The sequence below is a fragment of the Podarcis gaigeae genome, assembly GCF_964106915.1.
Source record: "Podarcis gaigeae genome assembly, chromosome: 13".
Classification (NCBI taxonomy): domain Eukaryota; kingdom Metazoa; phylum Chordata; class Lepidosauria; order Squamata; family Lacertidae; genus Podarcis; species Podarcis gaigeae.
This window is the reverse complement of record NC_139689.1, coordinates 56,067,491-56,090,471: the sequence shown is the minus strand read 5'-3', so window position 1 is coordinate 56,090,471 and position 22,981 is coordinate 56,067,491. Positions and strand designations below refer to the sequence as shown.

Below are 22,981 nucleotides of genomic sequence, written 5' to 3'. Positions count from 1 at the left end.
GCACACCATGTCAGGAACCAGGAGTTCCTGGAGACAGGAGGAGAAAGGATCTGGGGGACAAAAAGAAAACAATGACATAAATCCAGCTGACAAGTGAAGCAGTCACTGCCCCAAAACTCTACTGCTACAGCCTCTGCTTTTCAGGGTTGAGAGTGGCCAACCAATATGACAGCCAGCCATCAGAAGCAGGAGTCTGTGCCCTAAAGCTACCAAGCGTCTGGTCTGTCCTTTTGGAATTCAATCTCTTCCCAGGAGGGCTGAGAAAGACTTTGCCTGAAATTCTGGAGAGCCAACCCCAGTCAGTATAGACTAGTTCTGCCATGACTCTCCCACGTTGGCAGAAGCCATCATTTTTGTACATGTTCAAGGCTACATGGAGATCACAAACCAAGGCTGCTCCCCTTCATGGGAGCCCCAGTCTGAGGACAGATCCCCACCATGTATTTAAACTACACCCAACACACATTTTAAAGTACATGTCACCCACCAAAGAATTCTGGGAGCTGTAGTTTCCCTTTACAGAGCTGCAATGCCCAGTACTCACAACAAACTACAGCTCCCAGGATTCTTTGGGGTGTAGTCATGCACTTTAAATGTATGTTAGATGTGACTTGAAAGCATGGTGTGGATCTGCCTTGTGGTCTTGGCTAGCTGTGCCAAGAGTCTTGGTTGGTACAGGGCAACTTCCTAAGTACCTTACCACATTCATTTCTGTACTACAAACTTCTATCAGCTGTGCACCAGTGCAATTTTTCATGACCTCCACTAAAGAACCCTGGAACAATAACTAGTGCGGTTGCAAAACTACACATGTTTAAGCAGTTCCTGTTCATTCTGAACAGGGCTGACACAGGACAATATCCTTACAGAAAAGAGGCATAACCCTTGGGAACTTTAGGTTAAGAATTATATGGCACAGAGAAAATTAAAAGCCTCAACCATTGCAGGTTCAATGTGGAGACCATGTGCTTGACCTCACCTTCTGGACAAAGTTTTTCAGCATGACCAGATATTTGCTGAAATTAATCAAATTTACTTCTGATAACTGTTGGTGCCATGCCAACAACCGCCCAGATGGAGTAGATTTCTGGCACCAAATTGCTCTGCAACCTGGATCAGCCATAAACAAGTCATTCAATCCAGGTGCCACTTTTAATCTCTACAATTCTGATCAACACCACATAAGGTACATTCCCCTCCAGCAACCAGCTTTGTTATTCAAACAACCTGCCTTTGCCTACCTCTTACACAATAACTTCTTTTTAGTTTCTCTGGCAGGCCCAGCCAAAGAGTAAACAAAGAACAGCTCAGGCCATGGAGGAGGTTTAACTCTTCACTCTCAAAACACTCTAGCATGAGGCTGCAGAAGCCACCCTTCTGCTGTGTTGTAGATACCAACATGGAAAATCTGAAGCAGTGTCATTAGAGATAACAAGTGTGGTAGCTGTGACCCTGGCACCTTACTTCTGGATGGAATAAACCTTCTGGACATCCCACAGGGCCTTCTGGAGAAGGTGGGTTCAAGGCAATGAAACATGAAGGGTGAAACTGTTGGGCCTGTCTAAGCCCAGCTGGAGCAGGGGGAAGTCAGCCAGCTGGAAGAATATTCCCCATAGTAGAGTTGAAAAGGCAAGACCTATCCTGCCCAGTCTGAAATTTGGGGAGCCTTTCCGAGAAGCCTTCTTGGGACATTGGAGAACCTGAAGATGCCAATGGGCAAGAGAGAGCTTGGCATTCCACACAAACCAAAGAACCCATTTTTAAAATTATACTCCCAGCCCACTCTTGCTTCAGCAAATTCAGAGCACTCGCAAACTTACACTTCCTCCTATCTACACTTTCCTCAAAGTAATAAGAAATGTCCTTGCAGCATATTCTCAACGTTGGAGGTAAATTCCCTCTCAAGGCTGAATTGGCTAAGTTTAGAATCACAGCAGCCTTTCCTGGCATTATGCTGGAACTGAACAAGGCCGCAGACAATGATTTCTTCAGGAAGCCCTTGTGTGTGTGCACTATGCAACTGCAAGTCCACATGGTCCTGTTCACACTCACACCCCCACACCCCCCATTGACCTGGTTAGACTTTTAAGGGAAGCTGAGTATAAGTGAACAAGAAACCTTTTACATGGCTCCCCAGCAGGGACTTAGCCCATGACCACAGACAGGCACCCAGGTGTTACGTTATCAACTGAGAGAACAAAAAGGCCAAACACAGCTCTTTTGTGTTTTGCCACAGGGCCCTCAGAAAGGGTGGCCGGAGGGAGCATGTTGATCTTGGACCCAGGGTCAGTCAGGGACTTAATGGGAGGAAGGGTGAGTCAGGCTTCACCCCAAATGCCATTTCCCAAGCTCCAGTTCAAAGTCCTCATAAGAGGAAGCACCCTTGAGCATTTGCAGTGTTTCCAGCTGTTCCTTCCTTGCCTCCCCTTCAAAGTTTAGAATTAGGGAAGCAACATTCCAGAACAGAGGAGAAGACATTTATTCAGGACCAAGCTCCAAGCAACTGTCCCTAGGAGTGCTTTCTTTTTTAGCCCCATGCCTGCATCCAGGGACTTTTGAGTTATTTCAAGAAGAAATGAGCCACAGACCAATCGCCCTGTTGCCCAAGTACCTTTGGGACAATGAAGGCTAAAAGATCTGAAAGAAACACCCAACAATGCTAAAATGATCAACAGCAGGAGGCTTTTTTCCTTCTTAAAACTAAACAGAGATACATTTGCAAGCACACAAACTGTAGCAGGGTTACCAGCCTAGAATGCAACAGCAACCATCCTGGCTCAGTTCATATCATCCACCGGCAGCTTAAAAGGGTGCTTACAAGGTCAGGCTGCTCGGAGCTGGCTTGCCTCTTCCTCAGAGAGGAAAGCCTTTGCTGACTGCGCATGGAAAACCTGCGGAAGGACTCTCTGCTCCGGGATGCAAAGTGCCTGAAGGAGGAGGTGCGCTTGAAAGGGGCTCTGCTTGCCCCCACCCCACTTGTTCGTTCATGGGCAACTGCAGTTGTGACTAAATTCAGCGCCTCTTGCAAGGACCTTCGCACGGAGCCCACCCAGTGGGTCATGTGGTTCTGCGCCACCGTCAGCTTGTCTCCAAGGTAATCCATCGCTCCAAGGCACCCAAAAAGGCGGATGGGCTTGCGGGGGGGGGGGGGAGAGACAGACCGAGAAATTTACTTCCCCCTAAAATGAAACCAGAGCTGCCCGGGAGCCAGAAACTACTAAGCACTCTTGAAAATCTAGTTACAAAAAGAAAAATGGGGAAAAGGAGCATGGGGGATGGGGGAGGGAGGATGGAATAAGGCTGGTAAATTTCTAAGTTTTTTAAAAATCAAGTATTTTTCTTCCTCAGTTGTGGATGCCTCTTTGAACCAAATTCACCCAGTAAAAATGCATCTGATATATCAAGCACATGAAGAACAGAAATCTAGAGCTTGCTTTGGCAGCAGAATGGCATTTGGTCTTCTTTCTCATTCCCACACAGTCTCAGGGAACTCCTTTCCACAGGCCAGTGTGGCAGCTTCCAGGTTGAGAATCCTAGAAAAGCAGCTCCTCTTCTCTTCCTTCCCCCTCTGGCCTGGTGAGCTTCTGAGGCAGCAGCACAGAGAATGAAGTTCCGAAGGTGGCCTTTGAGCCACTCATGAGATGGGCTCTTCCCATCTCCCTAGAAAGCCAGTCCTTCAAAGGTAGGTCCCAGAAGCCCCCACCCTGTCAGAGGTCCGTTTTAATCTCCGGCATCACCACAACCAGCACTTGCCTTAATTTCTAGAGCCCCGTCAGTTCCAAGATGGGGAGAACGATGTGAAGCATGCTGCCTTTGAGACCCTGCTTGCCTGACTCACAGCCTCCGGAAAGTCTTTTGCATGGCTCTTTGGCTCAGGAAGGGGCTTCCGTGGGGCTGAGAGCTTGGCTGTTCCAGGAGAGGCAGCAGAAAGGCAGGCTTCCTCAAAGCACTCCTCTCCACCTTTGTGCCACTAGAGGGCACCCTCCAGAAATGCTGCTGGCTGCCGCAGCACTGGGCAAGCCCACATGGGTGTCTGCAAGTGGAGGGGGAGCTCGCTCAGGGAGGCTCTGAGAGCAGCTTGAGGCCTCCTCCCCACTTAGAGGCACCCGGTTCCTCCTCTCCCCTCCTCTGCAACGGGAAGGAAAACAATGAATGAGATATAACCGCTGCAGGGGCTGGGCTTGATTAGAGTACAGCCCGGGTTGTCATGGCAACCAAGGGGAACAGCATCTGCCTGGTGACTGGGCAGGCTGGAGATCCCTTGGAATGATTCAGTTTGCATCTCATCACGTGGAACCTGGGCAATTGTTAACCCTTGCCTGCACACCAGGAGAGAAGCCACCTGGGCTTCTTGGAAAGCTTCCCTTTAGCAGCAACAGCCAGCGGAGGAATAAAACTGGTCACCCAGAGTGCTCTACAAAGCAACCCCCCCTTCTGTTGACTGGGAGCAATTGTTTGTTTGTTTGGTCATCTGATGTTCTCCCCTAGTTTTATCTGGAGCTTGTAAGCTACTACAAACTTAGTATGGAAAAGAGCAAAGCAAAAAACGTATCCCCATTAAAAAATAGCTGTGAAGACAAAATGCTAATCAATCAAGGTTAGCCGAACATAAATTATATGAAAAGATTCCAGAAATAAATAAAGTTATTCAGTGTCTGCACTGTCAGTTGAAGTTTACTTAATATGTTAAGTCACAGTGGTTCCTTCAGGGAACATCGACTGGACACACCAAAAGGGCAGCAGCTCAAATCAGAAACTAATAGATGCTTCTAAGTCATAAAAACCCCAGATTGTTTCTTGAATAGAACCACCAGTTACTACTGTAGGAATCAGAAACTCCTTTTGGTTATATTAACCTAAGGAACTGCCTCCTGATGAATAGCCAACTCCTTGAAACACCTATTATTTGAATTTATAAGTTTGCGTCCCGTTCAAGGTGGGTTTCTGAATACACTCTGTTCATGAGCAGCATTCTGGCCAGATCTTCTGTTGTTGTTGTTGTTGTTGTTGTTGTTGTTGTTGTTGTTGTTGTTGTTGTTGTTGTTAACACCACCACCTTTCACAAATATGTCTCAAGGTGTTGCACAAAACATAAGAAAACAGTTAAAAACAGCAAATTAATTTTAAAAACTATACAAAGAAAAAACCTATGGCCGAAATCAATTCATTCAGCTAGGAAAACTTGTCAGAACAAAAAGGCATTCAATTGTTTCATGAAAGCAGCAGCCACAGGAGAAGCCTTCCTCTGAGCTCTTTGGAACTCTCCCACAGACCACAGCGACCTAATGGTTATATGAAAGATATGATGCTCCTTCGAGAAACCTTCCCCTGAGCTGTATAGGGCCAAAATCTTACACTTCGCCAAATAGCAGTTGGCAGCTAGAGCAAGTCCTACAAATAAGGTGCTTTGTTGAAGGTTGTGAGTCTCCACCAGCAACCGAGCCACTGCATTCTGCTGCATCTGCAGTCTCTGGACCAGCCTCAAGGGCAGCCCCATATAGAGGAGCACATTGCAGTAATCTGACCATAAGGTCTCCAGTCCATGGACAAGGGTAGTTACACTATTTTGACCAAGGAATGGCAGTAGCTGAAGCTAGCAAATAGCACTCCTAGCCACCAAGGACACCTGCGCCTCTGTCAAGTGACAAAGCTGAATCCGGGAGCACCTCCAAACTGCGCAGCTGCTCCTCCAGGGAGAAGGAGACTCCATCCATGACAGACCATGGGCCACGCTGGCTGGGGTGGATGAGAGTGGGGAGTCCAACAGCAACTGGAGGATCACAAATTCTTCATCCTGCACTAACAGGGCAAGTAGGCTTGTTCCAAGGGTCCCCTCATGTTCCAATGTTATCTTAGGTTATGTAGGCTCTTCTGGAAGCATAAAGGAGGGCAACATCACAAGAGGAGGATAGTTGAACTATGGAACTCCATCCCACAGGAGGCAGTGATGGCCACACACTTGGATGGCTTTGAAAGAGGATCAGACAAGTTCGCAGAGGAGGGGGCTATCTTTGGTCACTAGCCTCCACAGTTGGAAGCAGAAATGCTTCTATGGGGAGAGGGCTGCTCTTGTATGTAGATCCTGCTAGTGGGTTTCCTGCAAGCTTCTGGTTAGCACCGTGAGAACAGGATGCTGGACAAGATGGGCAGTTGATCTGATCCAGAAGGCTCTTCTTACCGTCTTAAATGAAATGTTTGAGGGGCAAGGCTTGGGGTACAAAAAAGCTTGGGGTGCAAAGCTTTAAATCAGCTTTGGAGAACCTTGTAGGTAGCAGAGTTTAGTTCTGCACCCTCAGTACAAAAAAATATCAAAATCAATCAAGATGGTCTCATTCTATACAAAACTAGGGTTGCCATGTGTCCTCTTTTTCCAGGACTCCATGATAAGTCATCATAGAGATCCATAGTTAAAAGCAGAAGTCAGCAGGTGTTCTCTTTTTTGCTCTTCAAAAACACCAAAGGAGCAACCATGTCACTGAAGTTACAAACCTGCTTTGATCATTATCCATTTGCAACCTATTAGGCACCTCCATTCCTGCAGCATTCCCAAAAGGACATATGCCCCCCCCACTAAGAGGAGGAGGAGGAGGTGGAAGAGGAGGAGGGATGAAGCTTTCTGCCACTTGTTCAAAGCTGTAACTATCAGGTACTATCAGGCTGATGAACCTTTTTGTAGTAGTCATCATTCCATTATTTTCTTCATGAGAGCACCACACCCTGAGCTCTCTCATTTTAAATGCATTGAGCATTTCATACAATATATCCTTGTAAGCAATACATTCTAAGCAAAAATCTGAAAGTGTTTGTCAGATTGGGGGTGGGTGTCGACAGGAGGTTATTAGCCATAAAGAGAAGCAAGCAGCAGAAAATTCAGTTTTATTCTTAAGTCAAATATGCACAATAATGTAAGGGGAACATCTGCAAACAGTGGTGTTCCAGCAGCAGGAAATGGGAGCTTGTAGAAGGAAAACAGAAACAGCCACTGCCCCCTGCAAATAACGAGATATTTGCAGCTCAATCCTAATTTAGAGGAGAAGCAGCAACCTCAGCAGGTGGGATGCTATAGCACTTGGGGCCACCTTCTTGATGGACCTTGAGGACAATGATCCTAAAATTATTTTAATTTGGCAGCAAAGAGGATGCATGACCAAAACATAAGAACATGATGTGTGGCACATAATGCACTCAGTTTATGGGCATTTGGTATACTAGGTCATGCAAATGTTTCATCCAGCGGTGCAAAGATTTTGTGTTGGCTTTATAGGCAGTCATTATTTGTCATCACCAACCAGCTCAGCAGAGTGGGCAACAAATTGCCTGGAGACCTGTCTCCAGAGGTCTCTGCAGTTAAGGAGAGGGAATGGGAGTTTTCAGTGCCGGGGGGGGGGGGGTGCAGATGTTATAGGCGAAGGGAATCGAGATATGGATATGCTCGTACCCCTTCCAATCTGCGCCCCATCCTGAGGGACGAGGGTAGGGTGAGCAAGGATTACTCACCTCCGTCACTGGTGCTGTGCAATGCCAGGTCTATAGGCAACAAAACCGCAACAAAACCTCGCAGGGGGTTGACCAGGCTTGTGTGACAGACCTGAGTGTGCGAAGGGGAAACAGTTACCTTATGAGAGATGATGCCCCCGGGTTTCTCCGCCCTCCACCAGTCACTGACTGTGGGCCGGGGGGGGAGGGGTGGCATTATTAATCTGGGAAGATTGTTCTTTCAGGGCTCTACCATCGCCATCGATCCCCGGCATTGAATGTGTCGGCCTAGTGTGGGGCTCCGAGGTGAGCTTGGCTGTCTGGCTGGTGTACCAGCCACCTAGTGCACCAGCAACCACCCTGTCAGGCCTACTGGAGGTGGTGGCCGGCTGGGCCTTGGAGTTCCCTAAACTATTGTTATTGGGGGACTTCAACATCCATGCTGATGCCACTCCCTCCTCACAGGCTCTGGACCTGGTGTCTTCTATGGCGACATTAGGGCTCTCCCAGTTTGTTTGGGCCCCACACATCAAGCAGGCCACACGCTGGATTTGATCTTTGGTGTAGGTATAAATGTGATCATGTCTCCTTCGATGAAGGTGCCATGGTCTGATCACTACGCTCTGAAAGCCAGGATTGACTTTCCACCCCCACCCTGCTTAGGTGGCGAGCCAATTTGGGCTCACCCGCAGAGGCTGATAGACCCTGATAGATTCCGTCAAGCCTTGCGGGACCTTGCTCCCCCTGGCAACTCATTGACTGAGCTTGTTGAGGGCTGGAATATCCAGCTCCTGGCAGCCATCAATGAGATCGCACCTAAGCGCCCTCTGCAACTCCGCAGAAACCGGGCTCCCTGGTTTGCCGAGGAGCTCCGGAAAATGAAGTGGTACCTCAGACGGCTAGAGCGAGTATGGCGGGGTGCCCGTGACGGAGCCTCAAGAACATCTTATAGGGTTTTCATGAAAACCTACGAGATGGCAGTGAAGGCCGCTAAGAAGTCTTACTTCTCAGCCTCCACTGCATTCGCTAGCTCACGCCTGGCGCAATTATTTAGTATAATTAGGTCTTTAATGTCCCTCGAGGGACAGCCAAATTTAAATAACAATTTGACACACAGCTGTGAGGCATTTGTGAGCTTTTTTGCGGAGAAGGTCCTGTCGCTCCGCCATGACCTCCCTGCCAATTTGGATACACTAACGGAACTGGAGGCCCCTCGACTGTCCTTGGGTCCAGTATTGGACCACTTTGACCAGATATCCCCAGCCGATGTGGACAGACTCCTCCGAGCTGGAAAGCCCACCACCTGTCCTCTCGACCCGTGCCCGTCCTGGCTGATTAAAGCGTGTCCAGATGAGGTGCGGGCCCCCCAGGGGATATCATCAATCTCTCCTTGGCACCGGGACATTCTCAGGGGAACTGAAGGAGGCAGTGGTGCGCCCGATCTTAAAGAAAACATCATTAGATCCTTTAAAGGTAAAGGTAAAGGTAAAGGTACCCCTGCCCGTACGGGCCAGTCTTGCCAGACTCTGGGGTTGGTGTGCCCATCTCACTCAAGAGGCCGGGGGCCAGCGCTGTCCGGAGACACTTCCGGGTCACGTGGCCAGCGTGACATCGCTGCTCTGGCCAGAGCCAGAGCCAGAGCCGCACACGGAAACGCCGTTTACCTTCCCGCTAGTAAGCGGTCCCTATTTATCTACTTGCACCAAGGGGTGCTTTCGAACTGCTAGGTTGGCAGGCGCTGGGACCGAACGACGGGAGCGCACCCCGCCGCAGGGATTCGAACCGCCGACCTTTCGATCGGCAAGCCCTAGGCGCTGAGGTTTTACCCACAGCGCCACCTGCATCCCCTCATAGATCCTCATAGATCTATCCCTTGGATAGATCCTTTAGATCTATCCAATTACCGCCCGGTTTCGAATCTTCCGTTCCTGGGTAAGGTGATTGAGAGAGCGGTTGCTGAACAGCTTGGTGGGTTTCTGGATGAAACATCGGCTCTGGATCCATTTCAATCTGGCTTCCGCGCTGGTAATGGGACCGAGACGGCTCTGGTCACTCTAACAGATGATCTCCGCAGGCAGCTGGATCGAGGCGGGTCGGGGCTGCTGATTCTTCTAGACCTGTCAGCAGCCTTCGACATGGTCGATCACAAACTCCTGGACAACCGCCTTGCCGATGTGGGGATCCAGGGCACAGTCCTTCAGTGGCTGTGCTCGTTTCTCTCTGGTCGGGGACAGAGGGTGGTGCTTGGGGGGAATTGTCATCACGCCACTCATTGGTGTGTGGAGTGCCCCAGGGTGCAATACTCTCCCCGATGCTTTTCAACAACTTTATGCGCCCCCTCGCCCAGCTTGTCCGGAGTTTTGGGTTGGGCTGCCATCAGTATGCTGATGACACCCAACTCTATCTGTTGATGGATGGCCATCCTGACTCGGCCCCAGACACACTGTCCAGATGTTTGGAAGCTGTGGCTGCATGGTTACGTGGGAGCCGGTTGAAGTTAAATCCTTCGAAGACAGAGGTCCTTTGGCTGGGTCGGGATGATATGGGTTTTGGGGGGGCAACTCCCATCTCTTGCAGGAGTGCAATTAGTGCCAGTGCCGTCCATTAAGAGTTTGGGTGTAATCTTCGACACCTCCCTTTCCATGGAGGCACAGATTGCAGCTATAACAAAGGTGGAGTTTTTTCATCTCCACCAAGCTAAGCAGTTGGCTCCTTACCTCTCTTGCCCTGACCTAGCCACTGTGATCCACGCGGCGGTCACCTCCAGACTGGATTATTGTAACTTGCTCTACGTGGGGCTGCCTTGAGACTGACCCAGAAACTCCAGTGGGTGCAGAATGCTGCAGCGAGACTGCTTATGGGGTCCTCGCTGCAAGATCACATTCACCCGGTGCTATACCAGCTGCACTGGCTCCCGGTGGAGTACAGGATCAGGTTTAAGGTGCTGTTTTTAACCTTTAAAGCCCTATACGGCCTAGGACCCTCGTATCTATGCGACCGTCTCTCCTGGTATGTCCCACAGAGGGATTTATGGTCTTCAAACAAAAACATCTTGAAGGTCCCAGGCCACAGAGAGGTTAGGCTGGCCTCAACCAGAGCCAGGGCTTTTTCAGCTGTAGCTCTGATCTGGTAGAACGCTCTGTCACAAGAGCCTAGGGCCCAGCGGGACTTGACATCTTTCCGCAGGGCCTGCAAGACAGAGCTGTTCCACCAGGCCTTTGGCCAGGGTGCAGCCTGACTCCCTCCTTTGGCAATCCTCACAGAACCTCTAGCCCAATGGTTGCCATTAATTTGATTGGAATTAATTTGATTTTAGAATGTTTTATCGTTTTACTGTTGTTAGCCGCTCTGAGCCCGGCTTCAGCTGGGGAGGGCGGGATATAAATAAAATTTATTATCATTATTATTATTAACATTTTACACTCTTGAATCATAGATTTGTAATATTGGAAGGTATCCACAATGCCGTGTAGTCCAACCCCCTGCAATGCAGGAATCTCAACTAAATCATCCATGACAAGCTCATATTCATCACTCTCTCAAATGGGGCAATTTATTGCTGCATTAAAAGCAAAGAGAAACATCAGCCAGAATGGAAGGCAGCATGTCTGCAACATCTTCATTTCAAGGAAGTCAGAAACAAAAGTTCCAAGGCCTCCCCTCCCCAGGCAAGTGGCCGTTCTCTTCACTACACATCACAGTCACATTTACATGTCATAAATATATATGTTTTAAGAGAAGAAACTTACTGAAAGGCAGGCTTTGTTTATGGATTTTTTGAATGACAAAATTAGAGATAACATCCCACCCAATGCCTGTTATACAGTGGTACCTCGGTTTACAAACTTAATCCATTCCATAAGTCTGTTCTTAAACCAAAGCCCTTCTTAAACCGAGGCATACTTTCCCTGATGAAGCCTCCTGCCGCCGGTGCCCTTCCACTGTTCGGCTTCCGTTCGTAGACCGAGGTAAAGTTCTCAAACTGGAACACTGCTTCCGGTTTTGCGGAGATCGTATACTGAATAGTTGATAAACAGGGCTGTTCTTAAACCGAGGTACCACTGTACATTGCTCCAAAATAAGCTGAAAACCTGTTGTACAACTGGGGTAAATATGTGCAATGTATGAGTCCAATTTTTTATGCTTTACTTGATCTGTGATATCTTTGTAATAAAAATACTAAGCGACATTTTTAAGCAGCACTTAGGATACTGATGTATGATGGGACACAAGCCTTGCACATTTTAAAAATATATTCCAGGTGGAATGGAGAGAACCAGTGAAACACGGTTATTGCTGGATATAAGCTCTACAGGAAGGATAGGGAAAAACATACTGGTATTTATTTATTTATTGACTGACTGACTGACTGACTGACTGATTGATTGAATTTATATACCACACTATACCCCGGGGTCTCAGGGCAGTTCACAGAATAAAACCAATATATAAAATCACTAAATACATTAATAAAAAAATAAAAACAACCACACAATAGCCCCTCTCCACACACACAAAAATTATATTACTTTGTACGCCAAAGAGGGTACCGAATCCACCTGGCTAGAAATCCAAAACCAGGCAGACTCTTCCACAGAATTGTTGTGGGTGCCAATGCCAGGCCCCAAGAGTAATTTAGTACTGGGGATGTGCCATTGTCCCCTTGATAAAAATGCTCAAAAAATATTGACATGAAGGACATTGATGAGGCACCCATAAGAGGAAATGTTGAAGCAATGGGTGACCAACTACCCTCACATAGATGGGCGACATAGGTGTTCTAGTAGTGGCAAAGAGGTAACATTCTGTTATGTGAATCAAGATACTACAGGTGTCAAATCAGCTGACCCATTCCAGGATGTTTGTATCCTCACCCCCACTGCTATGTGAATGGTCAATGTAACATGCATTTAAGCTATAATCCTGTTGGTTGGTATACACTTTCCTCTGACAACAACTTACTGTACACTTCCTCTCCCCTTCCAACCAGAGGTGCATGTGTGTCTGTACATTTGTGTGTATGCCTGCCCTATCCCCACTCCTGACCCACTAAGGTAGGGAAAGACCTCATGCATATGATGAAGTGGACTCTGGTCCATCCCATAATAAATTTATTGGTCCTTGAAGTTCAATAAGACACTGTTACTTTTGTTGCAATAGACTAGCAGGGCTACCCCCTCTAGAGATAATTAGGAATGCATAAGGAGCACCTTTCCCCTCCTTTTCATTTCCGAAAACTGTTGTGTTTGTGTTGGAATGTGTGCTAGGACATGCTCCATCTCCAGCTCAATTTGGGATGGAAGTCTTGGCAAAATCCAAGGTGCGCCTTTATCACACCCCTTTATTTGGCTGTATGACTCCAGGTTTCAGGGCATTTTGTGGCCCCTTCTTGGGCTTTCCCTTATAAGGCTGCAGCGACCATGCATTCCACAGCCATCATGGTGAATGTTCATTAGAAATATTACTTCATTCGAGCCAGCTGGCTTTGTCAGAGACAGTTTAAAAATAGTCAGGGGTTTGTACTGATCATCATCCCCAGAGAACAGGTGTTTGGAAGTTCTCATCTCCTTCTATGCCAACAAGAGTCACACAGTGCCTCCTATATTTTGCTGTTTACAGCACTGCCCCAAAGGCAGAGTGAAAAACCATTATTAAAAGTTGATTCAGGGATCTGAAATCAGATTACTGAAATAAATGACCTGAACTGAAAACAACAGTTCCACTGTGAAAATCGAGAGACTTACTCTACTTACAAGGCACCCTCCATCCCTGCAGCCTTTCCCAAGGACGCACAAAACATCAAAGCAGCCTGCTTCCTTCAGTTTGCCCCATCTTCACACAACTGGCATTCCAAAGAAGACTTCATCTGGCCCTGGAGGTTCCATTCAGTTATACTCCTGTGTAATATCCACCGGCAGACTTAGGTCCTCAGAATATCTGTCTAATCCTCTTTTTAAAGTATGGCCATTGCCATACTTAGTGGCAGCAAATACTGTGAATAAGTCACTTATTTTGCCTGTCCTGAATCCACTGTCAATCAGTTTCACTGAGTGACACCCTGCCCCCTCCCAAGTTCCAGTAATATACAAGGGGGAGCAAAGGTTTTCTGCCCACTTTCTCCACCCTGCTCCTTCTAAAGGAACAAAAGCAAAAAAACCCTCATCAGCTCAAGCACCTGGGCTGAAGCAAGAAAAGCTAGAGATCCATTTTCCCATCTCAGTAGCAGTCTGCTCTGAAACCACTGACTAAAGCCATTTGCTAGCTGAAGTTACTCAGAAGAGGCCAGGAAGCGGAACAGAAAAAAAGTGGCAAGGTCATCAGCAGGGTTAAAGGACTCTGCACAGCAGCTGGCCTGAAATCTCTTCAGCAAACTGAGCTAGAAACTGCTTCAGTTAATATTTAAACCAATAGCATAAATACCATTTTAGGAAGACATTCCCAACTGCAGTTTGGTTGTTCCCCCCACCAGCTGGCAATCCCACACTGGCGTGGAACATTATGTGTGCAGATGCGTTCAAGGTGAAGGGATGGTGTGGAGAACCTCAAGGAGGTGCACAGCAGCACTAGGGGAGCTGCCTGAATAGCATTAAGAATACACGGCCTGCGAGGGAAGAGCCCTGAGTCAATCAGGAGCTCATCCAGAAACCAGGCTCTTTCCCCCAGCCACCATGACAGCTGAGTTGCAAGAGGCATTTTGTGAGATGAGAACCTGGGAACCATCAACTGTGTGTATGTGCGTTTGGGGGGCAAAGAAAGAGAGAGCATCTGGACAATGTGCCTGTATTCCATTATTCCAACATGTGCTTCAGCTGGCCACCATTTAAAAAACATTGTACAAGGTATCATCATTTGCATATGGCTGTTCATTACAGTGGCTTCCTTCTACTTACGAAGAATGTATCCAACTAAGTTCTACTCAGAGTAGGTCTACTGAAATTACATTAATCATGTCCATTAATTTCAGTGGGTCTTCTCTGAGCATGACTAGCAATGGATATAGCCCTAAACATGCAAGAAATTAATATACCGTATTTTTCACTCCACAAGACGCACTTTTTTCTTCCTAAAAAGTAAGGGGAAATGTCTGTGTGTTTTATGGAGCGAATGTGTGGTCCCTGGAGCCGAATTGCCCGGGGGCAAAAAGCAGATAATGCTTTTTTTTTTTTTTTTAAAGAGGGAAGTGGCTGTTGAAACAAAGCCACTGATCGCAAGCGATCGCTTGGGACACTAGCAAGAAAGGAGGCTGCCTGGGAGGGGGGAGGTAAAGACAGCAAACTTGCAAGGAGAGGAGACAAGGAAGATTAAATCAATGAGGAGAGAAATTAGAAGAAAAGGAGGAGCAAAAAACTGCTACAGCTAAGGAAAAGACACTAAGGCAAACAAGAGGGAAGGGAGTGTTGAAAGGAAGCAGCTGATTGGTGGGATCAGGAGAGAGATAAGGGATGCTAGTAGAGGCTGCCTGGGAGGGGGGAGGTAAAAGGCCATGGATCCTCAGAATTTTTGCTTTGGGTCTTCCCAAATTCACCATCAGATCTCATAGTATGTCCATGGCTACAGCCGGCACCAAAAAAAAAAAAAAAAATCACGCACCCACTGTTGTGTGGGGCCACAATGGCACAAAAATGTGGTTACAAAGTACAGATCCACATGGATCCTCAGGATTTTTGCACTGGGCTACACCAAACTCACCATCAAATCACATGTCTGTGGCCACAGCATGAACCACAAAAATCATACATACATTCACTGTTTCGTTCAGAATATATATTTTTTTCTTGTTTTCCTCCTCTAAAAACTAGGTGCGTCTTATGGTCAGGTGTGTCTTATGTAGCAAAAATATGGTGTGTATAGACACACACACACACACACACAGAAAATTTCAGTTTTTCCAAAAGGCCACCTTGATCAGAACTCATGTCCAAGGAAAACTGAAAACATGCTGGCCAGGAGAGGTCTGCTAGTTCTATTTTATGAACCCTCACACCAAATGGGTGTGTTAAAAACAAACCACACTAGTGGCCAAAATTGTGGAAACCTTTTGGAGAAAGTGTATTTCCAAGGTTTGATGGCTCATAACACCACTTTCTTTTGGAGTAATACCATAAAATTATATATAATTGGAAAGATAATTAAATGAAGAATGTAATGCAACAAGGTTTGTTCAATTATCTGTATTCTATCAAGAGTTATAGCCAAATAACCAGAAAAAGGAGTGTTTAGAGAGCCAATCAGGTGTCATCTTGTTTTGGCAATGATGACTCATAACACCAGTTTTTTTTGGGGGGGGGGGAATAATACCATAATTATATATGAAACAGAATGTAGATTTACTGGACTTAGAAGGGTTTGACAATCGCTATGGGTGGCATGCATACTTAGGATATGAAAAGGATTCCTCAGTCATATCATAAGAAAGCACAAAGAATTACTAGAACCCTAAACCCCTTGGTGGCACTCCCCTCTGGAGGCTATAGCAGTCAAAAGGAAGAGCATGGAAACACTATGGGCCACATATAAGGATCTCTTAGAGGAAGAAGGTAATAAACTGAAACTGAAAAAATATGAGGAAATAAAATATCACTTGACAGGATGGATTCAATACCATCAGTTGAATGAGGTGCTTAGAATAGATAATAAAAAAAAGTTTTGCAAGAGAAGAGTCAACACTAGACAACGAATTAATACAAAGCAAGAAAAAAGTAATTTCTAGAATGTATGGAATTATTTTAGAATGGGAGGCTAAAGATGGGCAAGTAAAGGAAATAATGATTAACTGGGCAATGGACCTAGGCAAAAATATTCAATTATTGGCTTGGGACAAAGTATGGAATAAGGACCGGAGATTCACGGCTTGCGACTTGATAAAGGAAAATTTTCTCTAGATGTTTTATAGGTGGTATATAACACCTACCTGGTGCTGGAGGAGACTCTTGAGAGTCCCATGGACTGCAAGAAGATCAAACCTATCCATTCTGAAGGAAATCAGCCCTGAGTACTCACTGGAAGGACAGATCGTGAAGCTGAGGCTCCAAGACTTTGGCCACCTCATGAGAAGAGAAGACTCCCTGGAAAAGACCCTGATGTTGGGAAAGATGGAGGGCACAAGGAGAAGGGGACGACAGAGGACGAGATGGTGGGACAGTATTCTCGAAGCTACAAACATGAGTCTGACCAAACTGCGGGAGGCAGTGGAAGACAGAAGTGCCTGGCGTGCTCTGGTCCAGGGGGTCACGAAGAGGCGGACATGACTAAACGACTAAACAACAACAACAAATAAGACCTACCAAAATATCCAAAATGTATAAAACAAAATCTAAAATGTGCTGGAGATGTAATCAATCAGAGGGGTCGTTACTTCATACGTGGTGGACCTGTAACAAAATTAAGAGCTTCTGGGACACGGTATGTGAGGAGTTGAAAAAAATATTTAAACAAACTTTTGTAAAAAACAACAACACAGAAGCGTTTCTATTGACATAGTAGATTCAGACATGGCAAATGAAAATAAGAGAATATTCCTTTACACAACATCCACAGCAAGAATGTTAATTGCAAAAAACTGGAAACGTGAAACAGTAACACAAGAAAAGAGTGGCAAGAGAGATTATTTGATTGCCTTGAGTTGGCAAAAATGACGGATGCAATTTCAAAAAGATTAGGGAAAGTACAGAGATTATTTTAAAAAACAGTGCCCTCAAATTAAAACCTGGACTCGCTTTGAATAATTTTTGCAAAACAAAATATGGTTTACAAATACAACATATGGAGAATGGTAGAAAAGACGAAATGAAAAAGAAACAGTTTATCAAGTTTAAAGTCAGACCCACACTGAGAAGGAAGTCTATTAGAATAGAATAAGAACTAAAGATTAGATAACAAAAGTCCATGTGCAGATACTTGCAGATTTATGGATATATGTTTATCATTTAATTTGTATTTTCTTTTGTAGTTTGTTTTCTAAGTGGGATGTGTGTGTGCTGTAATAATAAGTTAACAAAAAGTGTGTGTGGGTGTGGGTGTATCCCACATGGAACAGAAACCCACATGGGCCACAAAAAGCCAGTGCAGAGGAGGACACCAGCTGAGGCCAGCTCTCTACTCGGGAGCACCAGGACAGGGCTTCCTCTCCTTCAGACCAAAACTGATCAGCAATGCCAGTGAAACAGCCTCCTTACCTCCCTTCTAGGCAGGGAAAGAGTGAAGCAAAACACATACACACCTCAGCTGGGAACTGAAAGCTCATCCTTCACCGCCGCGGATAAACCTTCTTCGAACAGCATTTGTATTGGTTCCGCAGTCAGGTCCCATCCCAATTTATGGATCAGCATGGTAAACTCTGTCCAGTACTCTCGGACGGAGCGATTCCCCTGTTTACACGCCATCAACTGTCTGCGCGCCACCCCTTGCTCAATCTCGCTGGAAAACATCAGATCCATGGCGCGAAAAAACTTTCTCGAGTCTTTTAGAACGTCATTATTCGCTGCCATCAGGGGCCTCACCCAGTCTTTCGCCCCCCCTTCGAGATGCCCAATGATAAACGCCACTCTCGATTCCTCATCGGGAAAGTCATCAAACTGCAGCTTGAGGCCGTATTGCATCTCTGTTCTAAAGGCTTGATAATTTCTGGGATCCCCCCCAAACTTCTGCATCAACCCCGGCACCTTCCTTGCGAGTGGGGTGGTTTTTCCCTTGTCCGCATCCTGAGCCCACCTCTCTTCGAGCCTCGCTGTTTGCAGCGCTATGGACCAGCTGACTAAATCCGCGCTCACCATAGGAGCACGCCAGGAGGCGAGAGCCTTGGAGAAGCGGGAAGGGAAAGGGGAACGTTGGAGTGAGTTCCGCATTCCAGAGATGCCAGAGCACCAGTCTCCGCCCGTAGAACCAATGGAGATTGGGACAGCGCGTGTGCGCGGAGTTTCAAACACCAACAATGGGGGGAAGAAGGAGGGAAAGAGCACCAAGAAATGTTTCCTCTGCCAACAGCCAGGTCACTTTGCCAGAGTCTGTCCGCAAAGGAAGGGATGGCAAGGAATGGCGGGAGCTGTTGGGGGTGAAGAGGAGGGGGTTCAGGAGCAGGTAAAAGCCAACGCCTGGTTGCCAGCATCGGGGCACAGCAGCCAGGCCAAAGAGCAGTGAATGTGCCCAAGCCTGAACCCCAAAGACCAGCGCTTGTAGTAGAGGTGGTGCTAGAGCTACCAAACGGACACCCGCTAAAGATAAAGGCGCTATTGGACTCAGGCAGCTCCTGCAATTTTATGAGCAAGGAGTTTGCAGCAGAACACCAGATACAGACGATCCCTTTAAGTAACCCCTTACAGGTCACAACGATTGATGGGAGGGAGCTGTTGGGTGGAGAAGTTAACCAACAGACTGTCCCTATGATAATGAAGGTGGCCAGACACACGGAGGTAATAGCGTCCAAGAAGAGGGAAGACGTACGGGAATATGTAAGGGGATGTGACCGCTGCCAGAGGGCAAAAGGGGAGACCGGCGGGGCTACTGGAACCCTTACCCACACCAGAAAGGCCATGGGAGGCAGTATCCATAGATTTTATGATGGATCTGCCAAAATCCAAGGGGAAAACAGCTGTCATGGTGGTAATAGACCTGTTGACCAATATGTGCCACTTTATAGCCTGCTCGCATGCGGTCACAGCAGAAGAAACCGCCAAGTTGTTTATAAAACATATTTTTAGGTTGCATGGCGCCCCCTTGAGGGTGGTCTCAGCCCGAGGGAAACAATTTACTTCCAGGTTCTGGAGGAAGCTCATGAGCTTACTGCACGTGGAAGTCAATTTTTCGACTGCCCGACACCCAGAAACGAATGGGCAGGCGGAAAGGGCGAACGGCATTCTACAACAATACCTGAGGTGTTATGTAAATGACAGAGAAAATGATTGGGGAGATAAGTTGGCTCTGGCAGAATTTGCCTATAACAACGCAGAGCATGTGTCCACAGGGATGAGTCCCTTCCTGGCAAATTATGGGTGTCATCCCAGGGCATTTCCAGGAGAGGGAGGGGAAAGATGGAGTGTCCCGGCAGTGGAACACTTTGTAGAAGAGATGGAAGCGATCCACAGGCAGCTCCAACTTAATTTAGAGAGGGCCAAAGAAGAATACAAGAAGCAAGCAGACAGAAACAGACGGGAAGGTGAAACCATAAGGGTGGGAGACCGGGTGTGGTTATCCACCCAAGGGTTGCCGTTTAAGGGGGGATGTAAGAAATTGAAACCTAAACGGCTGGGACCATTTGAGGTGATACAACAAGTCAACCCAGTGGCATTCAAACTTAGGTTGCCCAACCACATGAAACTGCACCCAGTTTTTCACAGGTCCTTACTGTCGCCGCACCGAGGGGGGCGGGAGTGGGGGGGGACGTGAGAGGGAGGTCACTCAAACACCAGTGATAGAAGAAAGGGAACGCAACAATCATGTGGCAGGAATCGTCGATTCCAGGTGGAAGGGGGATCGGGTGGAATATCTGGTAGAATGGGAAGGAGAACCGGAGGCAGAGAACACCTGGGTACCGGCAAAGGAGGTCAATGACGAGGTTTTAATAGAAACGTTTCATCAACGGTTCCCAAGGAAACCGCAGCCGATAACACGGTTCAGGAGGAAATACTTAGGCACCACCGATGAGGAAGAGGAGTTCGAAGGGTTCCCAGAATCAGGGCTGGAAGAAGGTGTAGATTCCGATGAGGAGGAATACTTGGGGGGAGGAGACGGAAGTCAGTGGAAAGAAGTGTTCGAGTCCTCTGACGATGAGGAAAGTTCTTTCCAGGGTTTTCCGCCATCACCGCCCGTAGAGGAGGGGGCGGGAGGGGGTGAAGGGGGCCCTGGAGGGGAGGTGGATGTCAGGGAACTGCCATCGGAAAGGCAGGCGGTGGAAGGGCTCTCAGACGCTAAGAGAGACTCAGCAGCAGAGGAAGGTACCAGCAGAGGGAGGGAAAGAGCTCAGAGAGAAATTGAGTCGGAGGGAGGGCTCCGAGAGACTGCCAGTGAAAACAGTGGAGAAGTCTCAGGACCCCCCATAGGTACACCCACTCCTCGCCGGAAACTGTCCCGCCAAGAATCCCGAAGACGTGTTTCCGTTAAGGAACTTTTATGTTGGAGCAGATTCCGCAAACGCCCACTGTCGGATTCTGCTAGCGATTGAGGGAGTCATGTTTAAGGGGGCTCCGCTTAAGGCAGAGTTTGAGAACCATGCCCAAGCTCTGAGGGACTAAGCTTCAACGCACAAGCAGCTCATCATCCCATCACAGCCAAGTAGCAGGTTTTAAGTTAAATAAAAAGGAAGCAAAATGTTGGTTAAAAATATGACAGAACAACACAAAAAGGACCTACAACAAAAAAACAGAACTGTTTTAATAGAAAAAAGCAAGGAATATAAACATTTTTAAAGACAATTATATAACCACTTGGAAAGAAATAAAGAGAAATTTGGAGGTATGGGGGAGGATGAAGTTTGTGGGGAAGGATATCAGTAATAAAAATCAATGTATTGCTAAGAATGTTATTTCTATTCCAGACAATTCCAGTAATCAGTGGAGTAGGATAATTTAAACAATGGCAGAAAGCTATGTCCAAATTTATCGGGCAGAGGAAGAAACCAATGATAAATTATAAATTGTTAACAGATACTAAGGAAAAAGGTGGCTTTCCCATGGCAGACTTGAGATTATACTATGAGGTGTCCTGTCTTTGCTGGCTTTGGGAGTGGATTGTTCTAAAGAATGTGGATATTTTAGACTTGGAAGGTCTTGATAATAGATTTGGTTAGCATGCATATCTATGGTATGAAAAGACAAAAGTGCATAAAGGTTGCCTAAACCACTTTGTGAGAAAATTTATTCTGTGTAGGAGAAATATAAAAATTTATTGGAACAGAAAACATATTGGAAGCAATATCTTTGAAAATTTAATGCAAAAGGTGAGTGGGCAACTTATAAAGAGCTGTTATCAGAAGTAGAAGACCAATTGAAAGTGGAAAAAATTGAGGATATATGACATTTAGTAACTGATTGGTTGCAATATCACCAATTAAATGATGTATTTATAAAGGATTAAAAAATGATTTTTAGTAAAGAAATTTTGAGGTTTGAAAAAGATTTATTAGAGAATATTGTGAAATTACTTTCAAAAATGTATTAACTGTTGTTAGAATGGTATACTAAAGATGAAGATGTTAAATTAGTAATGATACAATGAACAAGGGATATTGGACATAATACTTGCATCATGGGAAAAGTTATGGAGGGAAGAATTAAAATTTACAGCATGCTGTATGCTGAAGGAATATTATATGAAAATTATGTATTGTTGGTACCTAACTCCTACTAAATTAGCAAAAATATATAGAACCAAACCAACAAACACATGTTGGAAGCATAAAGAGAAAGAAAGCACATGTGGATGTGCAAGATGACAAAATCATATTGGGAAATGATTTATAATGAGTTGAAAAAAATGTTTAAAATTACTTTTGTGAAAAAACCAGAAGCCTTTTTATTAGCAATTTTAGGTCCAGAAATACCAAAGGAGCAGAAAAGACTGTTTATGTACGCTATGACAGCTGTGTGGATGTTCTTTGCCCAAAGATGGAAGGAAGACAAGGTACCTACAAGAGAAGAATGGCTAACAAAGATAATGGACTTGTTGAAATGGCAAAAATGACCTGGAGGGCAAAATGACCTGAAGATAACAAATTTAATAAAGAATGGGGGGGGGGGGTTAAGTTACTTAAAAGAACACTGTAAACAATTAAAACATTGACTGGATTCTAAAAAAAAACCATGCAATGTAGTGAGAACTATGGTAAGAATTGAGTGTTAAGAAAATATGGAGAACATTATATGATACAGTATGGAAACCAAGGAGGGGCGAAGGGAAGTCCAGAGATTCAGAGAATCCTATGTGTACAAGATAATGATTGATTTGTGATAATCGTTAAAGGTAAAAACGACATTAAAAAAGAGAGAGAGAGAGAGCGCAGTGTGAGAATCGACAACTTACATAATCAGCTACTGAATCCTGGGACTATACAGAGTCTGGGGCAGAACGTAGGCACAAAAAAGGGAAGTTAGTGGGGACGAGGCAGAACAGAAACACAACCCTTGCATGAAGTAAAACCAAATCCTTCTCCGTTCCTAGACAAGCTCCCGATTCCCTTCAAAATCAACACATGGACCAGGCATAGGCAAACTCGGCCCTCCAGATGTTTTTGGACTACAACTCTCATCACCCCTAGCTAACAGGACCAGTGGTCAGGGATGATGGGAACTGTAGTCCCAAAACATCTGGAGGGCCGAGTTTGCCTCTGCCTGACATGGACCATCCTGCAACAATCATCCTGCCCTCTGCCCCATTTTAATAGGATGAGAATTGTCTATCATTTTAATGCAACAGTATCAATCTTCCTAACTGCTGGCATATGAGGCCACCACCTGGCTGAAGTCAAGGACGTCTGTGGAGACAACTGCACCCAGCAGGCAGTATTTCATGCTTT

General features: G+C 46.2%; 1 protein-coding gene across 13 annotated transcripts in view; it reads right to left on the bottom strand.

Annotated features, from left to right (window-relative positions):
- KIAA1671 overlaps positions 1 to 22,981 on the bottom strand; it is a 112,828-nt gene that overhangs the window by 48,205 nt on the left and 41,642 nt on the right. For 5 of the 13 annotated variants that reach the window (XR_014557649.1, XM_083710080.1, XM_083710081.1 and 2 more), the window contains exon 1: positions 2,819 to 3,336. The exons of the other annotated variants lie outside the window; for them this stretch is intronic. Coding sequence is in view for 4 of the 5 variants with exons in the window: in XM_083710080.1 (XP_083566206.1) it covers positions 2,819 to 3,103 (285 nt within the window). In the remaining variant the exon portion in view is untranslated. Of the gene's footprint in view, positions 1 to 2,818; positions 3,337 to 22,981 lie in introns of those variants that run through there. 13 annotated transcript variants of the gene reach the window in all.